Source organism: Nelumbo nucifera, chromosome 7 (genome assembly GCF_055504915.1).
Source record: "Nelumbo nucifera cultivar China Antique chromosome 7, China Antique-T2T, whole genome shotgun sequence".
Lineage (NCBI taxonomy): Eukaryota > Viridiplantae > Streptophyta > Magnoliopsida > Proteales > Nelumbonaceae > Nelumbo > Nelumbo nucifera.
This window is the reverse complement of record NC_142655.1, coordinates 25,927,694-25,947,395: the sequence shown is the minus strand read 5'-3', so window position 1 is coordinate 25,947,395 and position 19,702 is coordinate 25,927,694. Positions and strand designations below refer to the sequence as shown.

Genomic DNA, 19,702 nt, shown 5'->3' with positions numbered 1-19,702 from the left:
TTCAGAGGCAAGATCATCGACAGCTAAGACTGGCCAGATTGTGCATCATCAATTAGCGCCGTCTGTGGGAATGCTTCAAAAGGCCTCCCTCCAAAACTTTCATACCCTTTCCTTCTTCTCTGAAAAACTCATTACTCATGGCCTCATCCAGCAATGCCAGACGCGGCACAGAGACAAACACCACCGGGGAACAGCTCCAAGTTCCCGTGGTGTGTGTTGGGCAGTTCACCATCCCCCTCACGGTGGATGGAATCCCCAATTTGACTACGCCACAAGCAGTGGCACCTATAAGCCTACCTTCCGCAAACATCCCCTTCCCTCTTCCCATCGAGACTACCTTCACTGAACCAACCGCCGTCCCCCTGGCAGCTAGCCAAAATCGGTTGGACGACTTAATGCAATGCATGCGGGCAATGCAAGCCCAGATGCATGGGTCCGACCTCACCTATGGACCCAGCTCGCGCACTCCAGATTGGTGCTTCTGTCAAGGAACCCCTACGGACCGAATTGGTAAGTTTTTTACTCCAAAATTTAGATATTTTTGCATGGTCCGCGGCCGATATGCCTGGTATTGACCCTAGTCTTATAACTCACAAACTTAACATTGACCCTTTAGTCAGACCCGTTAGACACAAGAAACGGAACTTAGCCCCGGAGCGCTGGAAAGCAGTCGACGAGGAAGTCGAAAAACTCCTCGCGACAGACTTCATAAGGGAAGTCCATTACCCGAGCTGGGTGGCCAACCCTGTGCTGGTGAAATAGGCGAACGGCAAGTGGCGCATGTGCGTCGACTACACCGACCTGAACCGAGCTTGCCCGTAAGACTGCTTCCCCCTTCCTAGGATCGACCGCCTAGTGGACGCGACCTCGGGACATGAATTGCTAAGCTTCCTGGATGCCTACTCATGCTACAACCAAATCCGGATGGACCAGTCCGACGAGGAAAAAACCAGCTTCATAACCGAGTTCGGTCTATACTGTTACAAGGTCATGCCCTTCGGGTTAAAAAACGCCGGGGCGACCTTCCAAAGACTTGTAAATAGGCTGTTTCGGCCCCTGATCGGCACAAAGATAGAGTGCTATGTAGACGACATGGTCGTCAAAACACAGTTTTCGCAAAAATTAATACAAGAATTAGATTCTGTCTTTCAAATCCTGCGTCAGTATAACATGAAATTAAACCCCAACAAATGTGTCTTTGGCGTCACCTCGGGCAAGTTCCTTGGCTACGTTGTCAATCGACGTGGCATCGAGGCCAACCCAGACAAAATACAAGCCATCCTAGATATGAGACCACTTCGGAAAATAAAAGAAGTCCAAAGGCTAAACGGCCGCATAGCCACCCTAAGCCGCTTCATGTCCAAGTCGGCAGATCGCTGCCTACCCTTCTTCAAAGCAATCAAAGGCAAAGGGTTCGAATGGACTCAAGACTGTCAACTCGCATTTGACGAGCTAAAAGGCTACCTTGCCAATGTGCCAACCTTAGCTCGGCCCGAGGAAGGCGAAGTCTTAGAGCTGTACCTCTCGGCTAGCGACGAGGTGGTCAGTTCGGTACTAGTAAAGGAGGCAGACCGGGTCCAACGACCCATATATTATGTTAGTAAAATCTTGTAGGGAACAGAGACAAGGTACCCGCAGATAGAAAAGCTAGCGTATGCCCTGGTGGTAGCAGCACGGAAACTCCGCCTGTACTTCCAGGCCCACACCGTCATCGTCCTGACCGACAAACCTCTGAGACAAGTTTTACTCAAACCCGAGGTTTCCGGCCAGCTGACGAAGTGGTTAATCGAACTCAGCGAGTACGATCTCCAGTACAAGCCAAGAACTGCCATCAAGGCCCAAGCCTTGGCAGATTTTATCGCAGAGTGCACGTTTAGCCTCGAAGCCCCTGAGTCGGTCGAGCCCGAGGTCCCCAGTTCGGGCGAACTCGGAGCTCCCAAGCCAAACGAGTCCGAACCCCGTGAAGTAGCAGCCAGCGTGGCTTCCCTCCTGGTTAGACCAAGCGCGAACTGGGATGAGGAGCCCTGGATCCTTCACGTAGATGGCTCCTCGAACCAACAAGGCAGCGGGGCTGGAATAGTGCTACGCGGCCCGGGCGGAACAAAACTGGAATACGCACTACGCTTTGAGTTCGCGGCATCCAACAACGAGGCGGAAAACGAGGCACTGATAGCCGGGCTAAACCTAGCGCGCAAGGTCGGAGCAAAGCACATGGTTATCTGTAGTGATTCCTAGCTCGTGGTCAACCAAGTTACAGGCGAGTACGAAGCACGCGAACTCACTATGATTGCGTACTTAGCAAAAGTAAAGGAAGCTCTGCTCAACTTCCAATCACACTTCATCAAGCAAATCCCGAGGTCAGAGAACGCTGAGGCCGACTCCCTGTCCCGACTGGCTAGCACGAGCCACAACGCCAGGAGAACCGTGTACGTAGAGGACTTGCCTCGGCCCAGCATTCTCGGTGGGGCAGAAGAGGTCGCTCCCGTCACCGAAGCAGAGCCGAGCTGGATCGACCCACTCGCGAGCTTCCTGATAGACGGAACCCTCCCCGCGGACCGCAACACAGCCAAAAGGGTGCAGCGCCAGGTAGCCAAATACGTCATGATAGACGAACGGTTGTACCGACAATCCTACACGCTCCCCTATCTGCGATGCTTGCGCCCAGCCGAAGCCGAGCTGGTACTCCGCGACATCCATGAAGGCTTGTGCGGTGGACACCTGGGGGGTAGAGCCTTCGCCCAAAAGGCACTTCGACAAGGATGCTACTAGCCAACGATGAAGACAGAGGCAATCGAGCTCGTCAGAAAATGCGGCAAGTGTTAGAAGCATGCCAGCATCCACCATCAGCCCGCTACCGACCTCAAATACCTCACCAGTCCATGGCCCTTCGCCCAATGGGGCATCGACCTCCTGGGGCCATTCCCACCAGCGACAGGCGGGAGAAAATTCCTAGTGGTGGCAGTAGATTATTTCACAAAGTGGATAGAAGCCGAACCCCTGGCAATAGTTACAGCCCGAAACATACAAAACTTCTTTTGGAAGAACATCGTATGTCGCTTCGGGCTACCTCGGGTACTGATCTCTGACAACGGCAAACAGTTCGAAGATATCAAGTTCCAAGAATGGTGCCGAAGTATGGGATTAGTCAGAACTTCACATCGGTCGCACACCCGCAGGCAAATGGCCAAACAAAACTAATGAACAGAGCCATCCTCCGCGGACTGAAAGTGCGATTGGACCGAGCCAAAGGTTTGTGGGCAGACGAACTACCAAGTGTTTTATGGGCACACCGAACCACGGAAAAGACCGCCACAGGTGAGACCCCCTTTAACCTCACCTACGGCACCGAAGCAGTGATCCCGGCGGAAATCGAAGTACCTACGTTGCGACTAGAAGCGTACGGCGAACGGACAAACGAGGGCGAGTTACACACCAACCTCGACCTACTGGACGAAGTGAGAGACCTCGCGCACATCCGAACTGCGACTTACCAACAAAAGGTAGCTCGGTACTACAACGTGTGAGTAAAGAAGAGGAACTTCCGCGTCGGCGACCTGGTTCTCCGTAAGGTCATGGTGCCCGAACCCGGCGTAGGAAAACTTGGACCAAACTGGGAAGGACCCTACAGAGTAATGAAAACACTCGGTGGGGGAGCGTACGAGATCGGGACCCTAGAAGGGAAACAAGTACCCCGAGCATGGAACGTTGTCAACTTGAGAAAGTACTATCTATAGGCCACCAAGGCAAGTACGCCGAAGTCATTTCATAAAACGAACTGAAGAACCGAAATGGTCAGTTCGGCAAAAAATATATAGCTCGAAGACACCAGTACATGAACAAAAAGACATTTCATTTCAAAATAGATGTGTACATTTAAGAAATAAAAAAAAGGTGTACATTCACAAGCCCGGGGCTACTTCATCGTTATCAGAAGCCGCTTCGACAACACCCGAAGGACCTGCCTCCCCCTCAGAGTCCGGTTCGGCATCCGCAGCGTTAGCCATCTCTTGAGTGATGCGCGAAGTGGATATGGCGCTGGTATCGAGGTCGGGGTACGTATTCCGGATCATCCACCGGCTTAGCATGAAACCCCTCCTGTAGGAATCCACCATCAGATCATCGAAATCCGGCGAAGCAATGTAATCGCTGATAGCCTTCTTCTTCGCGTCTTCGATGCCTTGAGAGAAGATCTGAGTCCTCTCCCTGATATCCTCCTGAAGATACTCGACCTAGTGCTCCAGGTCCAGCTTCATGTCCGCCATACGCTGCACCACCACTCCCATGGCCTCGGCATCCCTCTGAGACCTCGCCTGCCTAGACCGCGCAAGACAAGCAGCAGCATCAGCAGCACGAGCAGCCTCCTCGGCAGCTCGCGCCTGCCTCGAGCATTTCTCCACCTGGTTCGCCAAGGTGTGAATGAAAGAGTTCACCCATCAAAGGAAAACGGGATCAAAGAAACGAATAAAAGAGTAAAAGCCGAGCTCTAAAGAAGGGATCACTTACCACCATGGCATGAGTAACGGCACGGCAGGCCACTTGGTGCAGAGGGAGCTCGGTCCACGCCGTAACTTCCTCGAGAAACATCGCCTCCTTACTCCGTTGAAGAGCATGCACAGGCGACAGCACGCTCTTGAAGTCCCCCGGGGCCTCCGAGCCCGACGGCCCTGCTCGCATATGAGCGGACTCGGAATAGGTGGGAGCCCCCGTGTGTGTGGTTTCGGCATAAGGAGCCCCCGCCGGCTCCTACATAGGAGGAACCATCTCGGGCTCCTCTACCGGATAATCCGGCACCTCGGGTTCCGCAGCCCGGGATGGCTCGGCGCGAGCTCGCTTGGCCACCCGCTTTCTCCTCTTCATCCCCTCGAACAAGTGCCCACCTCGAGACCCTCGAGAATCCATTGTACCTGCGAAAAGGAGTTCGGCATCAGTAAGACACGTAAAAGAAGAGCAAGACAGGATCACTAGGGAAAGAACCTACCCGAACTCAGGCCCGCAGCAATAAGCTTGGCCTCCGTCAGATACCATTGGCAATCCAGCCCAAGCCGCGCCCATTGCCGGAGGCCCTTCGCCGTCTCCTCATCAAGTGTGATGCCGGAATCAGGAGCGGCCACCCCCCAGCCGGTCTGAAACGGCCACCCCATCGCACTTCGCACCCCGAAATAGTCCCGCTTCCACGTCGGGACCTTATTGGGGAGTCCGTGTAAGAGCTTGAAGCCTGGGCGAGGGGACAGGTAGTATGCCCGCCTACGCCCAGGAAGGGGACCCACTTGCTTTTTCAGCATTAAGATAGAAGAAAAAATCTCCAGATCCAGAGGGAAGTTCTCGTCGCAAAACAAAGAGATCGTTCCCACTAAGTTCCTAATAGAGTTCGGGTGAAGCTGGCCAACCGTCACACCGAAGTGGTTTAGGACCTCGACAAGAAGAGGGTGGAAGGGCAGTCGCAGCCCCACGACGAGCTGTTCCTGGAAAATCACCATCTCATCAGGACCGTGTTCCCAAGGAAAGCTGCCCGTAGGAATAAAGTACCCGTACTCACTGGGCAAGTTGTAGTAGTCTACGAGGGTTTGAAGTTCCTCAAGCGTCATAGTCGAAGGGCCGAACTGATCTACAACCCGGCCACGAAGGTGGATGCCGACCTACCCGAAGCACCTCGGGTGGTAGGCCCGACCCCTTCCTCAGGACCTACATCGGGCTCACTTGAACTACCGTGGGACGCAAACTGGTTCGTAGAACCCACATCAGACCCGCTTGAACAGTCTGAACCCTCCAAACCAGACATCGTGAAACGGAACGGGATTCCAAAAACATTCACCCGGGAAAAAGACTGAAGCAGACCGCGAGAACTCGAACAAGCAAGAAAACCTGGGACGCGAGCTGAAAAGCCTGGACGCGAGCTGAAACTTAAGGCGCGAGCTCAAGATGTACAACAGTAGCAAGGACGGGCCCCCCCCCCCACGCACTATTTATATCCACAGCGTACGGAAAGCGACGGCCCAGATCGAAGCCAATCCAACGGCCCATAGCCGCGCTAAGCCGCACGTCTTCCAAGACCAATCAGCGCATGTCTTTCCGAAACTGACGGAACGCCGCGCACGTCTTGTCAGAGGACAGGTGTCGGCACGCGTCTTCCCGAAACTGACGAGGTAACGGCGCACGTCTCCTCGCAATAAAAGCGTTTGCAGCGCAACTCCCGAACAACTGCCATCACGACTCCCAAACGCGTGCCCTTTTTTGAAAATCAAATTAGAGCAAGCGCGCTCAGCACGGACCAAAACCCTCCTGCTACCTTGCAAACTCCCCGCGCCAAGACGGGACCGTTGTCGCAGGGAGTGGGGGGCAATTGATGAAGGGAAATTTGGCCCGACCTCGCGATCGCCCGACACGTGGCAAAGGCAAGCAGCTCGGGACAGTAGAGCACCCAAAGCGAACATCGGAAGCAAGTCCAAACTCACTACCGAGCCCGAACTCCAGACCGCTGTACTTAGTCCGAGCTCCTTGTTAAGAGCGAGCTCCCTGTCAAAGGTCCGAGCTCCCTAAAACCCGAGCTCCCTAAGTCCGAGCTCGGTACTAGGAGCCCGAGCTCCCTAAGAACCCGAGCTCCCTACTAGGAGCACGAGCTCCTTGTTAAGAGCGAGCTCCCTGTTAAGGGTCCAAGCTCCCTAAGTAAGAACCCGAGCTCCCTGTTAAGGGTCCGAGCTCCCTAAGAATCTGAGCTCCCTATTAAGAACAAGCTCCCTACTGGGAGTCCGAGCTCCCTATTAAGAGCGAGCTCCCTACTGAGAACCCGAGCTCCCTGCAAGGAGCACGAACTATACTGGGCCCCAAGCCTCACAAAGCTGATCCGAGCTGGCCCATGGCAGCTCGGAACACTCCAAACCGAACTCAAGGCACCTCGCTCGCCACTCCGACACTTCACTTCCAAAGCTCCAGGCCAGCCAAACGTACCCGACACCAAGGACGTCCGTATCCAAGGGCGACGCACCTGACTGATTTGGGATCTGACGCTTGACAGCCGCATTTCAAACGGCTTCCTGCCACCGCCACCTGCAACCGTCATCACTAGCCGCAGAGACGGCTCCGACAAAAGAAACAGTGACGGTTCTGTCCGGCCAGAGGAAATAACACCCGAACTGGCAGGAGTTCAGAAGTAATCATGCCCGACCTGACGGAGGCCTGGAAGTGAGTGTGCGAGGTGGTTATAAAAGGCTTCTACCCCCCAGGAACGAGGTATGCTAACTTTTGCGCTATCTGGTTTATCTTGCCTTTGAAGGATTCTAACTTGAGCTTCGGAGCCCTTACGCCGGGTTCTCCCCGGAGCTTCTCTTCTCCTTCCGTTTCAGGTCCCTGTTACTCAATTCAGAAGCAAGATCATCGACAGTTAAGACCGGCCAGATTGTACATCATCAAGCTACTTTATTGATTATTAATAGAATAATAACTACTTTATTTATCACTTATGATAAACACAAGTTGAACCTTTTTTCTTTGTCATATACTCTTCAACAGTTCAACTAGACCCCTTATGAGTAGGAATCTTAAGGGTAACTTCAAGCTGAAATGGCTGTTACATAGCTGGTGAAATTGCGAAGATGGATTAAGAGTTTGGTGGAAGAAAGGTTTCTAGCTTGGCATTTAGAATGTAAAATTTTTCATCCATTGTAGCAAATTTTTGCCTTGTAGAAGTGACTCTAGATGTCACAGAGTCAAATTTTTGCCTCGTAGAAACCCTAATTTATATATTTTTTATTTATTTTAAAATTTTAATATATTAAAAACAGAATCGGAGGATGTTTGAAACTCGCTGCATGACACTTTAATTTGATGTATAAAAAGCTCTCAAAGGAAGATTGTGCAGGAGATCCGGACTTAGACATCAATCAAGTAATACGCTAGTCATTCGATTTCAGTTGACAAAATATTGTTCAGTCCGAATGATTTTCGGCTCGATTAATTGCCAATTGAGTCAGGAGGGGGCGTTCATAAAAAAAAATTGAAAAGTTGAAAGTCAAACTGAATTGAGAAAACTGAACCAAAAATACGATTAATTGATTGATACATATATATATATATATATATATATTATTATACATACATATTATAAATATAAAAAATAAAGAATTAACCAATCAAAAATCGAAACTAGCCAATATTATAGTATCACCAAATTAATTTAATTTGTAGTATAAAGTTAGATTTACTTAAATCCAACCAAATTCGAACATGAGCCTAATCGAGCCGACCCCAAACTCAAAACTTATATAGATAAATTTAATTTACAATTTTTTGGTAGACATATCAATGGAGATTGGAAGAGTACAAATAGAAATACCTGCATTGCAAATACAAAATTTGAAAATATGGTATACATAATTGTATTGCACTTTTCTCAAACTAACTTTTAATATATACAGTGCAAATTAAAATATTTGTATTTATGCTCTTCCAAACTGAAAAGTCAAAAATTTTTGGGATTCTAACCGAAAAGGGCAACTTAATATCAATAAAAATAATATTTTTTATATAATAACTAAAATAAGATAGCTTTTGGAAAAAAATTTTCAAATAAGGGCATTGGGTAGTATTGCTCGTCTTCCTCATTCGAACGTAACTTTCACCAGAAACGAGCTTTTGCAAAGAGACCGAAAATCGAAGACGGAAAGTTCATAGAAACCAACTTCTAGAATTCAGCTACCGACTTCTCTCTCTTGGAGAAAATTGCTGCAGAACATAAAAGTCGAAGATGGAAAGAAAAAACATGAGGAATGTACTCTACCGTATGCCTCCAGAGGCAGCGATCGCTGGAACTAAATATACGGCTGAAATCGGCCGATATGTCGGCAGCCATGCAAGAGAGAGCGTTCTGACAGGCCAAAGCACTTATTGATGCCGCCTCAAACAGCTCACAGCCTAACCCCACCCCACTCGCGAGAAGGGTTCCTCTACTTTTCAATCAACAAGTTTTGCTTTCTTCTCTTCAAAACGGAAGTTCAACGAGTCACTGAGCCTCGTCCTCTGTGAGTCCGTGACCTCCAAAAATAAATAAACGAATCTCTTGATATTACCGGAGATGACAAGTTTTGCTTTCTTATCTAATGTCCTTCAAGCTAAGATTTAGCTGATAATATTTAGAGACACCCAGATTTACCAGAGACGCTGACAAGTTTTGCTTTCTTATTTATTTATTTATTTTTCTTCTTGACAGTTGATGGGGTTCTGGCCTTCTAGCTAATTTGTCTTGATATTACCACAGTCCGGACCTGCTAGAAAAAGGGGTGGACTGAATCTGAAGTGAAGTGGCTGAACCTGAAACTGAATGAGTTACCGCTTTCTTCAATGGCTAAAATAGTTATATGCAAAAAGAATCATTCAGTTTCCGACTCATTTTTCCGGTTCAGTTTAATGGTCGCAGAAAATAATCATTTTTCCGGCAGCTCGCTGCAATACAGAGAGGAGGAAGACGTTCTCGCATGAACACAGGGAGGAGGAAGACGAGTAAACAGTATCCAATGCCCTTATTTGAAATTTTTTCAATAAGGTATCTCAATTTAATTATTATATAAAAAATATTATTTTTATTGATATTAAGCACAAAAAGTTGACCTTATCGGCCAGAAACCCAAATTTTTTTCCAAGCTGTGACGTAGATGTACAACTTAATCGGTGCTTGGAAAGGCGAGCCAAGATAAGAATATAAACAAAAATTGTTGATTCGTTTCTGTAATTCACCGATGTTCCTTCCGGACTTTTTCCTCCAGTACTATGGTCGCCTCGTCGAGTGTCGAGTTTCTTAAAGCGAAGAAGGAAGGCATCCGTATTCTTTCTTTATAAAAATGAGACGACTCCCTTGACTTCGCCAACCACAGAAAGAAAATTTTCCTTCTGAAGAAGACTCCCTTAGATCAAATCAATGGCGCCTAAAGCATCATCATCGTCTCTGTTCTTAACTCTCTTAGTTCTCGCTCTGGTTGCAAGGTCGAGTGCCGGTGGAATAGCCATCTACTGGGGCCAGAACGGGAACGAGGGGACCTTAACAGAAACGTGTGCGACTGGTAGGTATGCATACGTAAACATAGCTTTCCTCAACAAATTTGGAAACGGTCAGACACCGGAGATCAACCTCGCCGGTCACTGCAACCCATTCACCGGGGGTTGCAAAAGAGTCAGCAATGGCATAAGAAACTGCCAGAGCCAAGGCATCAAGGTGATGCTCTCCTTAGGCGGTGGCATCGGAAGCTACTCACTCTCCTCGTCGGACGACGCGAGGCAGGTAGCAGAGTACCTGTGGAATAACTTCCTAGGGGGTCAATCGGCATCCCGCCCTCTCGGTGATGCAGTCTTGGATGGCATAGATTTCGACATCGAGGGAGGAAAGACTGAACACTGGGACGATCTGGCTAGGTACCTGTCTGAGTACAGCGATAGAGGGAGGAAGGTATATCTGACAGCTGCTCCTCAGTGCCCTTTTCCCGATAGGTATCTCAACGGTGCTATGAATTCCGGGCTGTTTGATTATGTCTGGGTTCAATTCTATAACAATCGGCCTTGCCAGTACAGCTCCGGTAACACCGACAGCCTAAAGACGTCTTGGAACCGGTGGACTTCAAGCATCCCGGCGAAGAAGATCTTCATAGGATTGCCGGCGTCCCCTCGGGCGGCTGGGAGTGGTTTCATCCCTGCGAATGTGTTAACCTCTGAAATCCTTCCAGTGATTAAGGGATCTCCCAAGTATGGAGGTGTCATGCTTTGGTCCAAGTATTTCGATGATCAAACTGGGTACAGTTCCTCCATTAAAGGTAGCGTATGACGGTCTGAATTAAAAGAAAACGTATGAATGAGTCCGCACTCCTCACCACATGGCTCAAGCAATAAGCGTAGCTTAATCAAATAAATGCCATGTTCTTAAAATACTAGAAATATTTGGATGAATTTGGATCTCCCAAACTTCTTTCTCAGCTATCTTCTTATAGTAGGTCCTTCTCCCTACTACTAATTGTGGTTGTTCCTCTCTCTTCAGTAATTAAGGCACACACCACCAGGGCAACTGCCATTTGAATTTATTGTTCATTTACTTTTAGCTACTCCTTTAGCATTCTTATAGTTATTTACTTTCATTGTTTATATTTTGTGGCTTAGCAAGTTGCAGTTCTTAACTATTATATTTATCTTTCAGTTGCCATCAATTTGTTAGCAGTCATCATTATTATTGTTCTTATTAACTACTAACCCTTACAGCTCCTGCTACTATATTATTTGTTTGTTTTGTACATGTAGGTTTTTAGTTCAGAAGTTAAGGTTTATTTAAGAGTAACTTCTTGATTTACTGTTCAACCAAACTAACTAAGCCTAATCATTTGTTGCATCTTGATTTTTATTGTCAAGAAGGCTCGGCTTCAATTTGAAGAGAAGGGTTTTGAGCTTAACGTGCTTGTTAAGGATCTAAGAATTCATATTTCAATTCAAAGACATTCAATTAAGGGGTTTTTTGTTTTTTGGGTCTACCCAGTTCACCGCCTCTTGGGTAAGGCTAGTGGTCCCAACAAGATGACCATTTCTGGGTGGCAATACAAATGGTTCCTAACAAAAAATGTGGATTAAATGATTTAGTAAAACATAAACTATAAGCAGGTTTTAATAAATATGTGAAACTATAGGGGATACTTTTGTGAATGACCCTTTAATTAATTATGGTGTTTATAGGGAAAATTACTTAAACATCTCTATATTTTTTGACAAATACTTAAACATCCCTTACTTTGACCTCTGTAAAACTAAAAACCTCCCTTCCCTTTTCAAACAAATTATATGCAAATACCCCCCCCCCCCCTTCCTTAATTAGTACGGTGCTTCTAATTAATGGTGAAGGTTTGAGTTTAACTCCAACTTAGCCTTTATTGTTCACTCAATGAAGTGAACAATGAAGCCCACTTACATAAACCGAATCACCTTCTGGGGTAATAAATAAACCTTGACCATCCAAATAAGTTTTGTCATGAACTAATCTGTTAAAAAACTCATCAGAGGAGATTTTAGTAGGTGTTTGGCATCGGTGTTGGAAACACAACACCATTTTCTTTCAAAAATGGTGTTGGGTATGTCAAGTTCTTAGCATCCTTTTTTACTTATTTTTTGTTTAGGAATGGTACTGCCACATAGGCTGTTTTTCAGGAAAATAGCACTGGTTTTGTTTGATACCAGTGCTGTAAAACCATTTTCAGTATTGATCTATATTATCCAACCTCCAAAATGATGCTACATCATCACACTACTGGCAGCAGTGAGCTGTTTTCTGAAAACATATTAAATTTTTCGTTTCTTCATAGCACACTTTTTCCATTTTTAAGGTGTGGTCTGAAACAACATTTTTTTTGAAAAAACGGTACCAAACAAGAGGCCATAAGCTGATGTGACACATACGTGATGCTGTTTTCTAGAAAACGGCATCTATGCCAAACACCCACTTAAATAACTTTCCTTCGTCATAGTTAGGTGAGGTGTTTTGTTCGTGACTCTCACTGAACTGGATCCGAACCCAATGAGTAAACCAAATTCAACTCAATAAAGTAATTTTTCATGGTCGCTTCTACTTCTGCTACCATTAAAAAAGTGTTGAAGCAGAGATAAGAAAATCTGTAATCTCTAATAAAATTGCTCCATAATGTCACTCTCCGGTATCAAACAGGAGATAAAGACAGGTAGGTCTTCTCCTTGAATTAATGGAGAGGACAGATGTTGCATTTCATGGAACATGTCAGAAAGAGACATGTCTTCATCTCCTGAATGATACCAAAGAGTCTAAGGTAAAAGTTTACAACAACCATTTTGAAAGCACCAAGGCATCAACAAGGATATTGAAGATCGAAGTTAATCCACAATGCTATATCCATTTAACCGATTTTTGTTGGAACTTAGCTTTCATTTTACACGTACGTCCATATACAACTCGCATGCGACAACAGATCTAATTAATATACTACCAAGTTTGTTAACACATCTTCTCATTAAAAAAGTAGCGCATGGATCTTTCACTTCTCGGCGTCGGCCATTAATTACCGTGCTAGCTACATCACATAGACGTCTGTGACTGTCTAAGTTTAACCAACCAAAGCTGCCGTCCCAACTGTTAATTATTGTTGTCAAGATTAGACGTTAATTAACAGCCGGCCGGCAATAGAAGCTCTCAGTCTCGGACAACAATTCATTCATCCGAGATAGTAATGGTAAACTCACAACAACTCGATCAAAACTGGATAGATGGGGTAGCTAATTAATGGGTTAATCGTTCTAGCCGGAAGGATCAGGACGGGAGATCTGATGGGTACCCACCCACACTTGGGACCAGTACAGTGTTGATGATATAGGTGTGTCGGCGTGGCAGCCTTAGGTCGCCGTCCCTTGTTAGGCGAATGATTCAAGCAAGAAGTAGGATGGAAGCAAACTATCTAAACTTTTGAAACTTAAAACAAAAGATTGCTTAAAAGTCAAGATTCAATTCAACAGCTTTAGTGCATGCAGTAAAAAGCTTGGTACACTCCTTTCAATCTCTATATATGAGAATGAGATTGGGTATGGAAAAACTAAAGACTTGTGTTTTGCTGCATTAATTGCTTCTCTCTTATCCTTTTAACTTCTCTCTCTCTCTCTCTCTCTCTCTCTCTCTCTATAATTAAGAGTGCGCCAATAGCAAATTAATGGGAGTTATGAAGGTTGTCTCAGTTCTCGTCTTCCTCTTCCTCTGTGTCACTGGGTGCACATCCGCCGCGCCTGGCCGGAGGATGAGAGGTCGCCAACCATGTAAGCAGTTGGTGCTGTACTTCCATGATATAATTTACAATGGGAAGAACGCCAAGAACGCCACTTCAGCCATAGTAGGGGCGCCAGCCTGGGGGAATAAGACGATTTTGGCAGGACAGAACCATTTCGGAGACTTGGTTATATTCGACGACCCCATCACCTTGGACAACAATCTTCATTCACAGCCCGTCGGTCGTGCACAAGGGTTCTACCTCTATGACAAGAAGGAAATCTTCACTGCTTGGCTGGCCTTCTCCTTTGTTCTCAACACTACAGACTACAAGGGGACCCTAAATTTTGCAGGAGCTGACCCGCTGATGAACAAGACCAGAGACATTTCGGTTATTGGTGGCACCGGAGACTTCTTCATGGCGAGGGGGATAGCCACCGTGATGACGGATGCCTTCGAGGGAGAGGTGTATTTCCGTCTCCGGGTCGATGTCAAGTTGTACGAGTGTTGGTAGTAAGTTTGCAGCGGCAGGTGGGGACGATGGAGACGTTTGTTTTTTAGTATCTTGATTGATTAGTTGTTAGTGAAGACTTTGTAGTAAGTTTGCAGCGGCAGAGGTGGGGACGATGGAGACGTTTGTTTTTTAGTATCTTGATTGATTAGTTGTTAGTGAAGACTTTTCTGTCGTTTTGGCTTTTGAATCGTCGGAAGTTGTTTCATCTACGTGGACCTTATCTATCTAGTTTAATTTTCTGGACATTTCAAATAACAGATGTATGAGAGAAGCAGTTTGCACTGTAATTTCATTTGTACCACTACAGATGTATGAGAGTGTAAATGATCTGGTTTACTTTTCATTTTTGTTTGGGGTTTCACTTTACTCTGCTTCAGATTTTACTTAACTTCTTCTGCACTGCAATCATATTAATGAGGTGAAAATTGAAATAAAGATCAATCAGAATTTGCACTCAAACCATTTATACTCTCATACCTTTGCATCAATGTAAATGAAATTGTATCTACAATTACCCTCAATCAAACACAACCTAATCGATTTTGTCTGCATTCTAGCAAGATTGATTTTGGTTTGGCCCTGTATAAGTGATGCTCCTAAGAGGCTAAGACCCACTTAAGGACCACTCCCAAGTCTCAACAAACCCTACTTGTCAAAAAAAAAAGTCACAACAAACCCTAGTTTTGCTCGTGTCGCTCACCATGAACGCATCCCACGTGTGCAGCACAGCGTAGTGTATTGGGAACATCTCCCGTATTTGGGTAGATGTTATCATGCACGGCTGGGATGTTCTGTGGGGCGTGAGTAGGGAGTCGATGCAATCACTATTTAATAATTAAGAGGTGGACTCTTTTGAGTAATTTTTTGGATTTCGTCCATATCTCATACCGTTCTCACAGCCCTTTCACCTTGGGGTATCATGGCAGGGGCGGATTTTTATCTAGGCCCGGACCCGGCCTGGCCTGCATTGGGAGCCTAGCATGCAAGCCTAAGATCATCCCTACACGAGCTCAAACTCAGGCCAGGCTTATGGGTTTTTCGGGTCTATGAAATCAAATAATAAAAATTTAATTATTTAAAATTTTCCCTTTAAATTAAATTAAATAAAATATAACATATGTAAAAAAAATATGGGATAAGTTCTTTGGGTTTGATTAATCTTTGGACCTATGCACAAAAAAGGCATTGGCCTCATATAACTCTTAGAGTTGGTTTGGCTTGATTTACCTATCCTTTTATAAATGAAGTCAAGGCCTCCATTTCCAATCTTGAGCAATGTCGGACTTGGAACAACACTAAATAATAAGTATTACCATTGAGTTTTATTGGCTCAAGTGTTCACACATGTATTTACATGTGTCAACTAATTAATATTTATTTATATGTTAAACTTAAATTTTTTTATATCTTATATAAAATAGTAAAATAAAATATACTTGCATATATATAGTACATATAATATAATGTTATGATATATATTGCTGGCCAGGCTGGGTTTGAGTCAGGGTTGAAGTGTTGGGCCCAAGCCCGGCCCAAAATTTTTGGGGATTGATGCAAGCTCAGGCTGGGTCGGGCTTGCACACAAAAGCCTAGGCCTAGGACTGAAAATTTGCGGGCTGGGCTGTGTCGGGTCAGGCCAAGAATGATCACTCCTAGGTATAATCAAGTTGAGTCGATCCAAGGGATTAAGCTGTTCAAGCTCGAGCTTCACTCAAAAGTAAAATAGAGAAGTACGGATACACCCGATGCAGAATTCTGAATTCCAGCCCCTCTACTAGTAGCCCTCTCCCCCCCATAAACTACATATTGCCCATGAATTTGGCATCAATTCACAGTCAGGATGCATTCCCCTTGTACTATGGAGCTATAAAATTCTGATCTGGACTGATTGGTCATTCTCCCATAATAAAAAGCTCGTAATATTACTTAAGCTTGATCAAGCTTCATGTAGTTAGCTGAGCTCGCTTTAAGTTGATACTTATGGGCTATTCAAGTTCGGATTGACTCAAGATGATTATAAATAAATTAGAGTCAAGCTCGACACGAACTAGATTACTACGAGTTGAGTAGTTCAAGTATTTAGCGGCTGAGCCCGAGTAGCTCACCAGTAGGCTTGGCTCGCTTCTGTGTCCCATAGGGGCTGTAATTCATTTTTTATTGGACATAGTACAACACTTTTTGAGCAATATTAATAAATTTTATTTTCTCCAAAAATGGTGGGAGCCAATGGTGGGGATCAAAACCACATCTCTTCTAGAACTATCCAATTTAAATACCAACTGAGCGACCACTCAGTTGGTCATAATACTTGCAGTTACGCATTGAGAACATGTCATCATGAATAAAAACATAAAAATACAGAAGATGTCCCTAATGTACAGCTACAAAGTGTCGTGAGGTGTGTATGTGGAGGATTTAATGAAGCGAAAATCCAAACTCGACCAAGCCTAAGGTTTTCTAATTAGAGACCGGATCTGCTTTTCACACAGGGCGCGCCTCACACTCACCTCACATGCACATCCTACTATGCATTGGGAACATTTTCCATATTTATAAGTTATTATGCATGGGAGATATTCCCAATGCACGGTGGATGTGCCTATGAGGCCTCATGTGTAAGGAGCAGATCCCGTTCCCTCTAATTGGGGTCCAGATCTGCTTACAGCTCTGTATTTGAAAGTTTTCAAAGAAATGCACATGGGCTTATATTTTGGACCCCACATCACAGTTGCCACCACAGTTAAGATGCTTAGTTGTTTATACTTTGTTGAATTAGCTAGGCATGTTGACGGACTTGGGATTTGCTACCCACGCCTACCCACAACACAGTAAATTTATACATCAAGCTTGAATTTGCTACCCACAAGATGTTTCTACATTCCTGTCAGGACATTACAGCTGAATAATGAGAAGTTGAGAACATCTCGCTTCTCATTTATGTGGAGATATTCTCAATACACAGTGGTGGTGTTCTGTGAGAACAGTTTGTGGGTAATAGATTCAGTGATCTTTACGTCTGCACAGATACTCCTACTTCAATCCCCATAATGCCCGACTCCACCCCAGCCACTCTATTGTCTATTGTTGGGGTGATGGGTCTGGGTGGGGCTGACCATTTACTGAGAAAATTTAGTTGGATTTGAGTTAAAACTGGATTGAGTCTTTGAACAAGCAACTTGGGCTAGATTCTAAATGGCCCACCTGGAAGGGCTTCAGTTTTGATTGAGCTGTATTAGTTGAGTCACATTAAAAGAAGCTACTACAACTAGTTTCACTGGAAAGAAGTAATGCTTCACAGAACATAGCTTTCTGTGTGGAGTGTGGAGATCACCTTAAAAAACTAGAAGCTGTTGTGTGAAAGCCCTCCCAGATGGACATCAAAAGAAGTTTCAGTGGAAAGCCTTATTTCTGGCTGATGGATAGCTATTTTCAGTTTTCCATGTTGTCCAAATGAGGCCCACTCATAAAGCGAGAAGCCACAACCTGAAAGCCCTTCCAAACAGGAACTAAGCCATTTCCTAACTTAAACCAGAAAATTTTGACTGTTTGTCTGGATAAGGTTTTTAAAACCGATCTGGAGAACGAATCGATCAAAAATCCAATTCCTGGGTTGAATGGTTCAACCTGTTCTAACAAAAAAAATGATAAAAACCATTAAATGGTTAAAAAAGTTTAACAACCCAGATCAGTGGTTTGCTAACCAAATCAACGTTTTTTTTTTTTTTTTCCAAAGCCAAAATTCAATTTTGACAAAAAATGAAACCGATCATCCTCCCGGTTTTAAAAACCATGTGTCTGGGTTAAATTTCGTTAACATGGTTGTGGGCTAAAAAGTAATTGCAAAAATTGTTCTTAGTGGGGCCAAAGAGTAATTTCGTGTTCATAGTTTTTCTGTTAGAATTGGGCTAAATAGGCTTCCGTGGACATATGTAGGGCCAAATGTACTGTCGGCAGGAGATATAATGACCTGTGAAAGACAAACAGATATGAATGATAAATAAGGAAATAAATAACGGATAGTGCAGTATGGGTAGTGTGTCGGTACCAATTTGCGTTCAAACTATTCATATAATTTGTACTCTTACTTCATCAGAAAGAACCAAAAGGGGTTAGAGATTTAAGAGGGATGGAGGAATCCAAGGGAAAAAGTGAGATATTACAAACATCGACCATTGTATAAAGAGAGTTTAAAGAATAATTTTTTGAAAAGAATAATGATGGGTTTTATTAGAGATAATTAGATTTTAAAAATTAAGAGGATTTTTATTTTGATTTCTTATACTTTTACTAATTTAATTTAAAAATATAGAACATTTAGATGAGAGGACTGTTGGCCCCCTCTTTCCTTTATATAATACAAACTAGTGGTGACCCGTGCGGGCTGGTATTTAAAAGTGTATTTTAAAGAAATAAATGGAATATCATTCATTCACAAATATATATTTCTAATTTTTTATATATGAAACAGTAGAAAAATAATTTTCTTTCAAAATTGAACTGATTTTTTTTTTCCTATGGCGACGTCTGATATGTTGGTTCTCAGGTCATTGTTCAGATGATGGAGGGATTGAATGTTGGGTTTCTCTCTCTTGGCTTAACCTGTCAAAGCCAAAATTCAGAAGGCTGGAGGGAATCAGATTGCTCTTCATCTTTTCATTTGAGTTAGAAGCGACTGGAGCACCACTACATTCAGGAGTCTTTTGATTGAATGGACAAAGGGTAGTCTTGTCCCACTGATCCCTTATGGGCTATCCCGAGCCTGAGAATAAAACCTTTTCAAAAACTTTACTTAGCAGTTAAGTTAAATAGTTTTTGAGATGGTATCAGAGCCATTTTGATCAAGTGGTCTAGTGTTCAATTCTCGTCACCCCTATTATAATTAATTAAATTTTATCACAAGGTGTGTAATGGACTTGTTCTGTCCACATTTCAAGCCCAATGGGCCCTCATGTGAAGGGCCATATTAGAGAATAAAACTTATTCAAGAACCTCACTTAACAACTTAAGGTTCTAGATTGAATGTTTCTCTTATATCCCCGAGTTCATCGAGCTAATTACAGTATATCCCCGCCGTGTATTGGGAACATCTAAGCCCAAAACCGTTGCAATCCCAAGGATTGATTCCTTTGGGCCAAGTGTGAAAAAGGTCTAATCGTTTGATGGGTCCCAACAAGATTGATCTAGTGCCTTTTCGTTAGCCAGCCTCAAGAAACTCCCCTTGAACCCAACATTAATGTCTCCTTGATTGAGTTAGCTGCTGACATCGAATGGGATTGAGAATAAGTTTCTTATCTAAATTCTCCCACGTTGAGAGTTCGGGTTGTGAAAACTCTTAGGTTATGTTTGGTTTGAAGGAAAAGGTAGGGAAACCTATATCCCTTCCTTTCCCTATTTTTTCCTTCAAACCAAGCACAGCCTTAGTGCTAGCTTTGATGTTTTTGTTGATA

At 44.6% G+C, this 19,702-nt stretch overlaps 1 protein-coding gene and 1 pseudogene across 1 annotated transcript; both read left to right on the top strand.

The window, feature by feature from the left end:
* Positions 1-8,569: 8,569 nt before the first annotated feature.
* Positions 8,570-14,598, top strand: LOC104593439 (acidic endochitinase-like). Its single transcript, XM_088891759.1, has 3 exons — positions 8,570-9,014; positions 9,203-9,499; positions 9,613-14,598. Exon 3 carries the CDS (start codon positions 9,908-9,910, stop codon positions 10,802-10,804), a length of 897 nt encoding a protein of 298 aa, XP_088747885.1. The 5' UTR covers positions 8,570-9,014; positions 9,203-9,499; positions 9,613-9,907; the 3' UTR covers positions 10,805-14,598.
* Positions 13,689-14,598, top strand: LOC104593441 (dirigent protein pseudogene; annotated as a pseudogene).
* Positions 14,599-19,702: the final 5,104 nt, after the last annotated feature.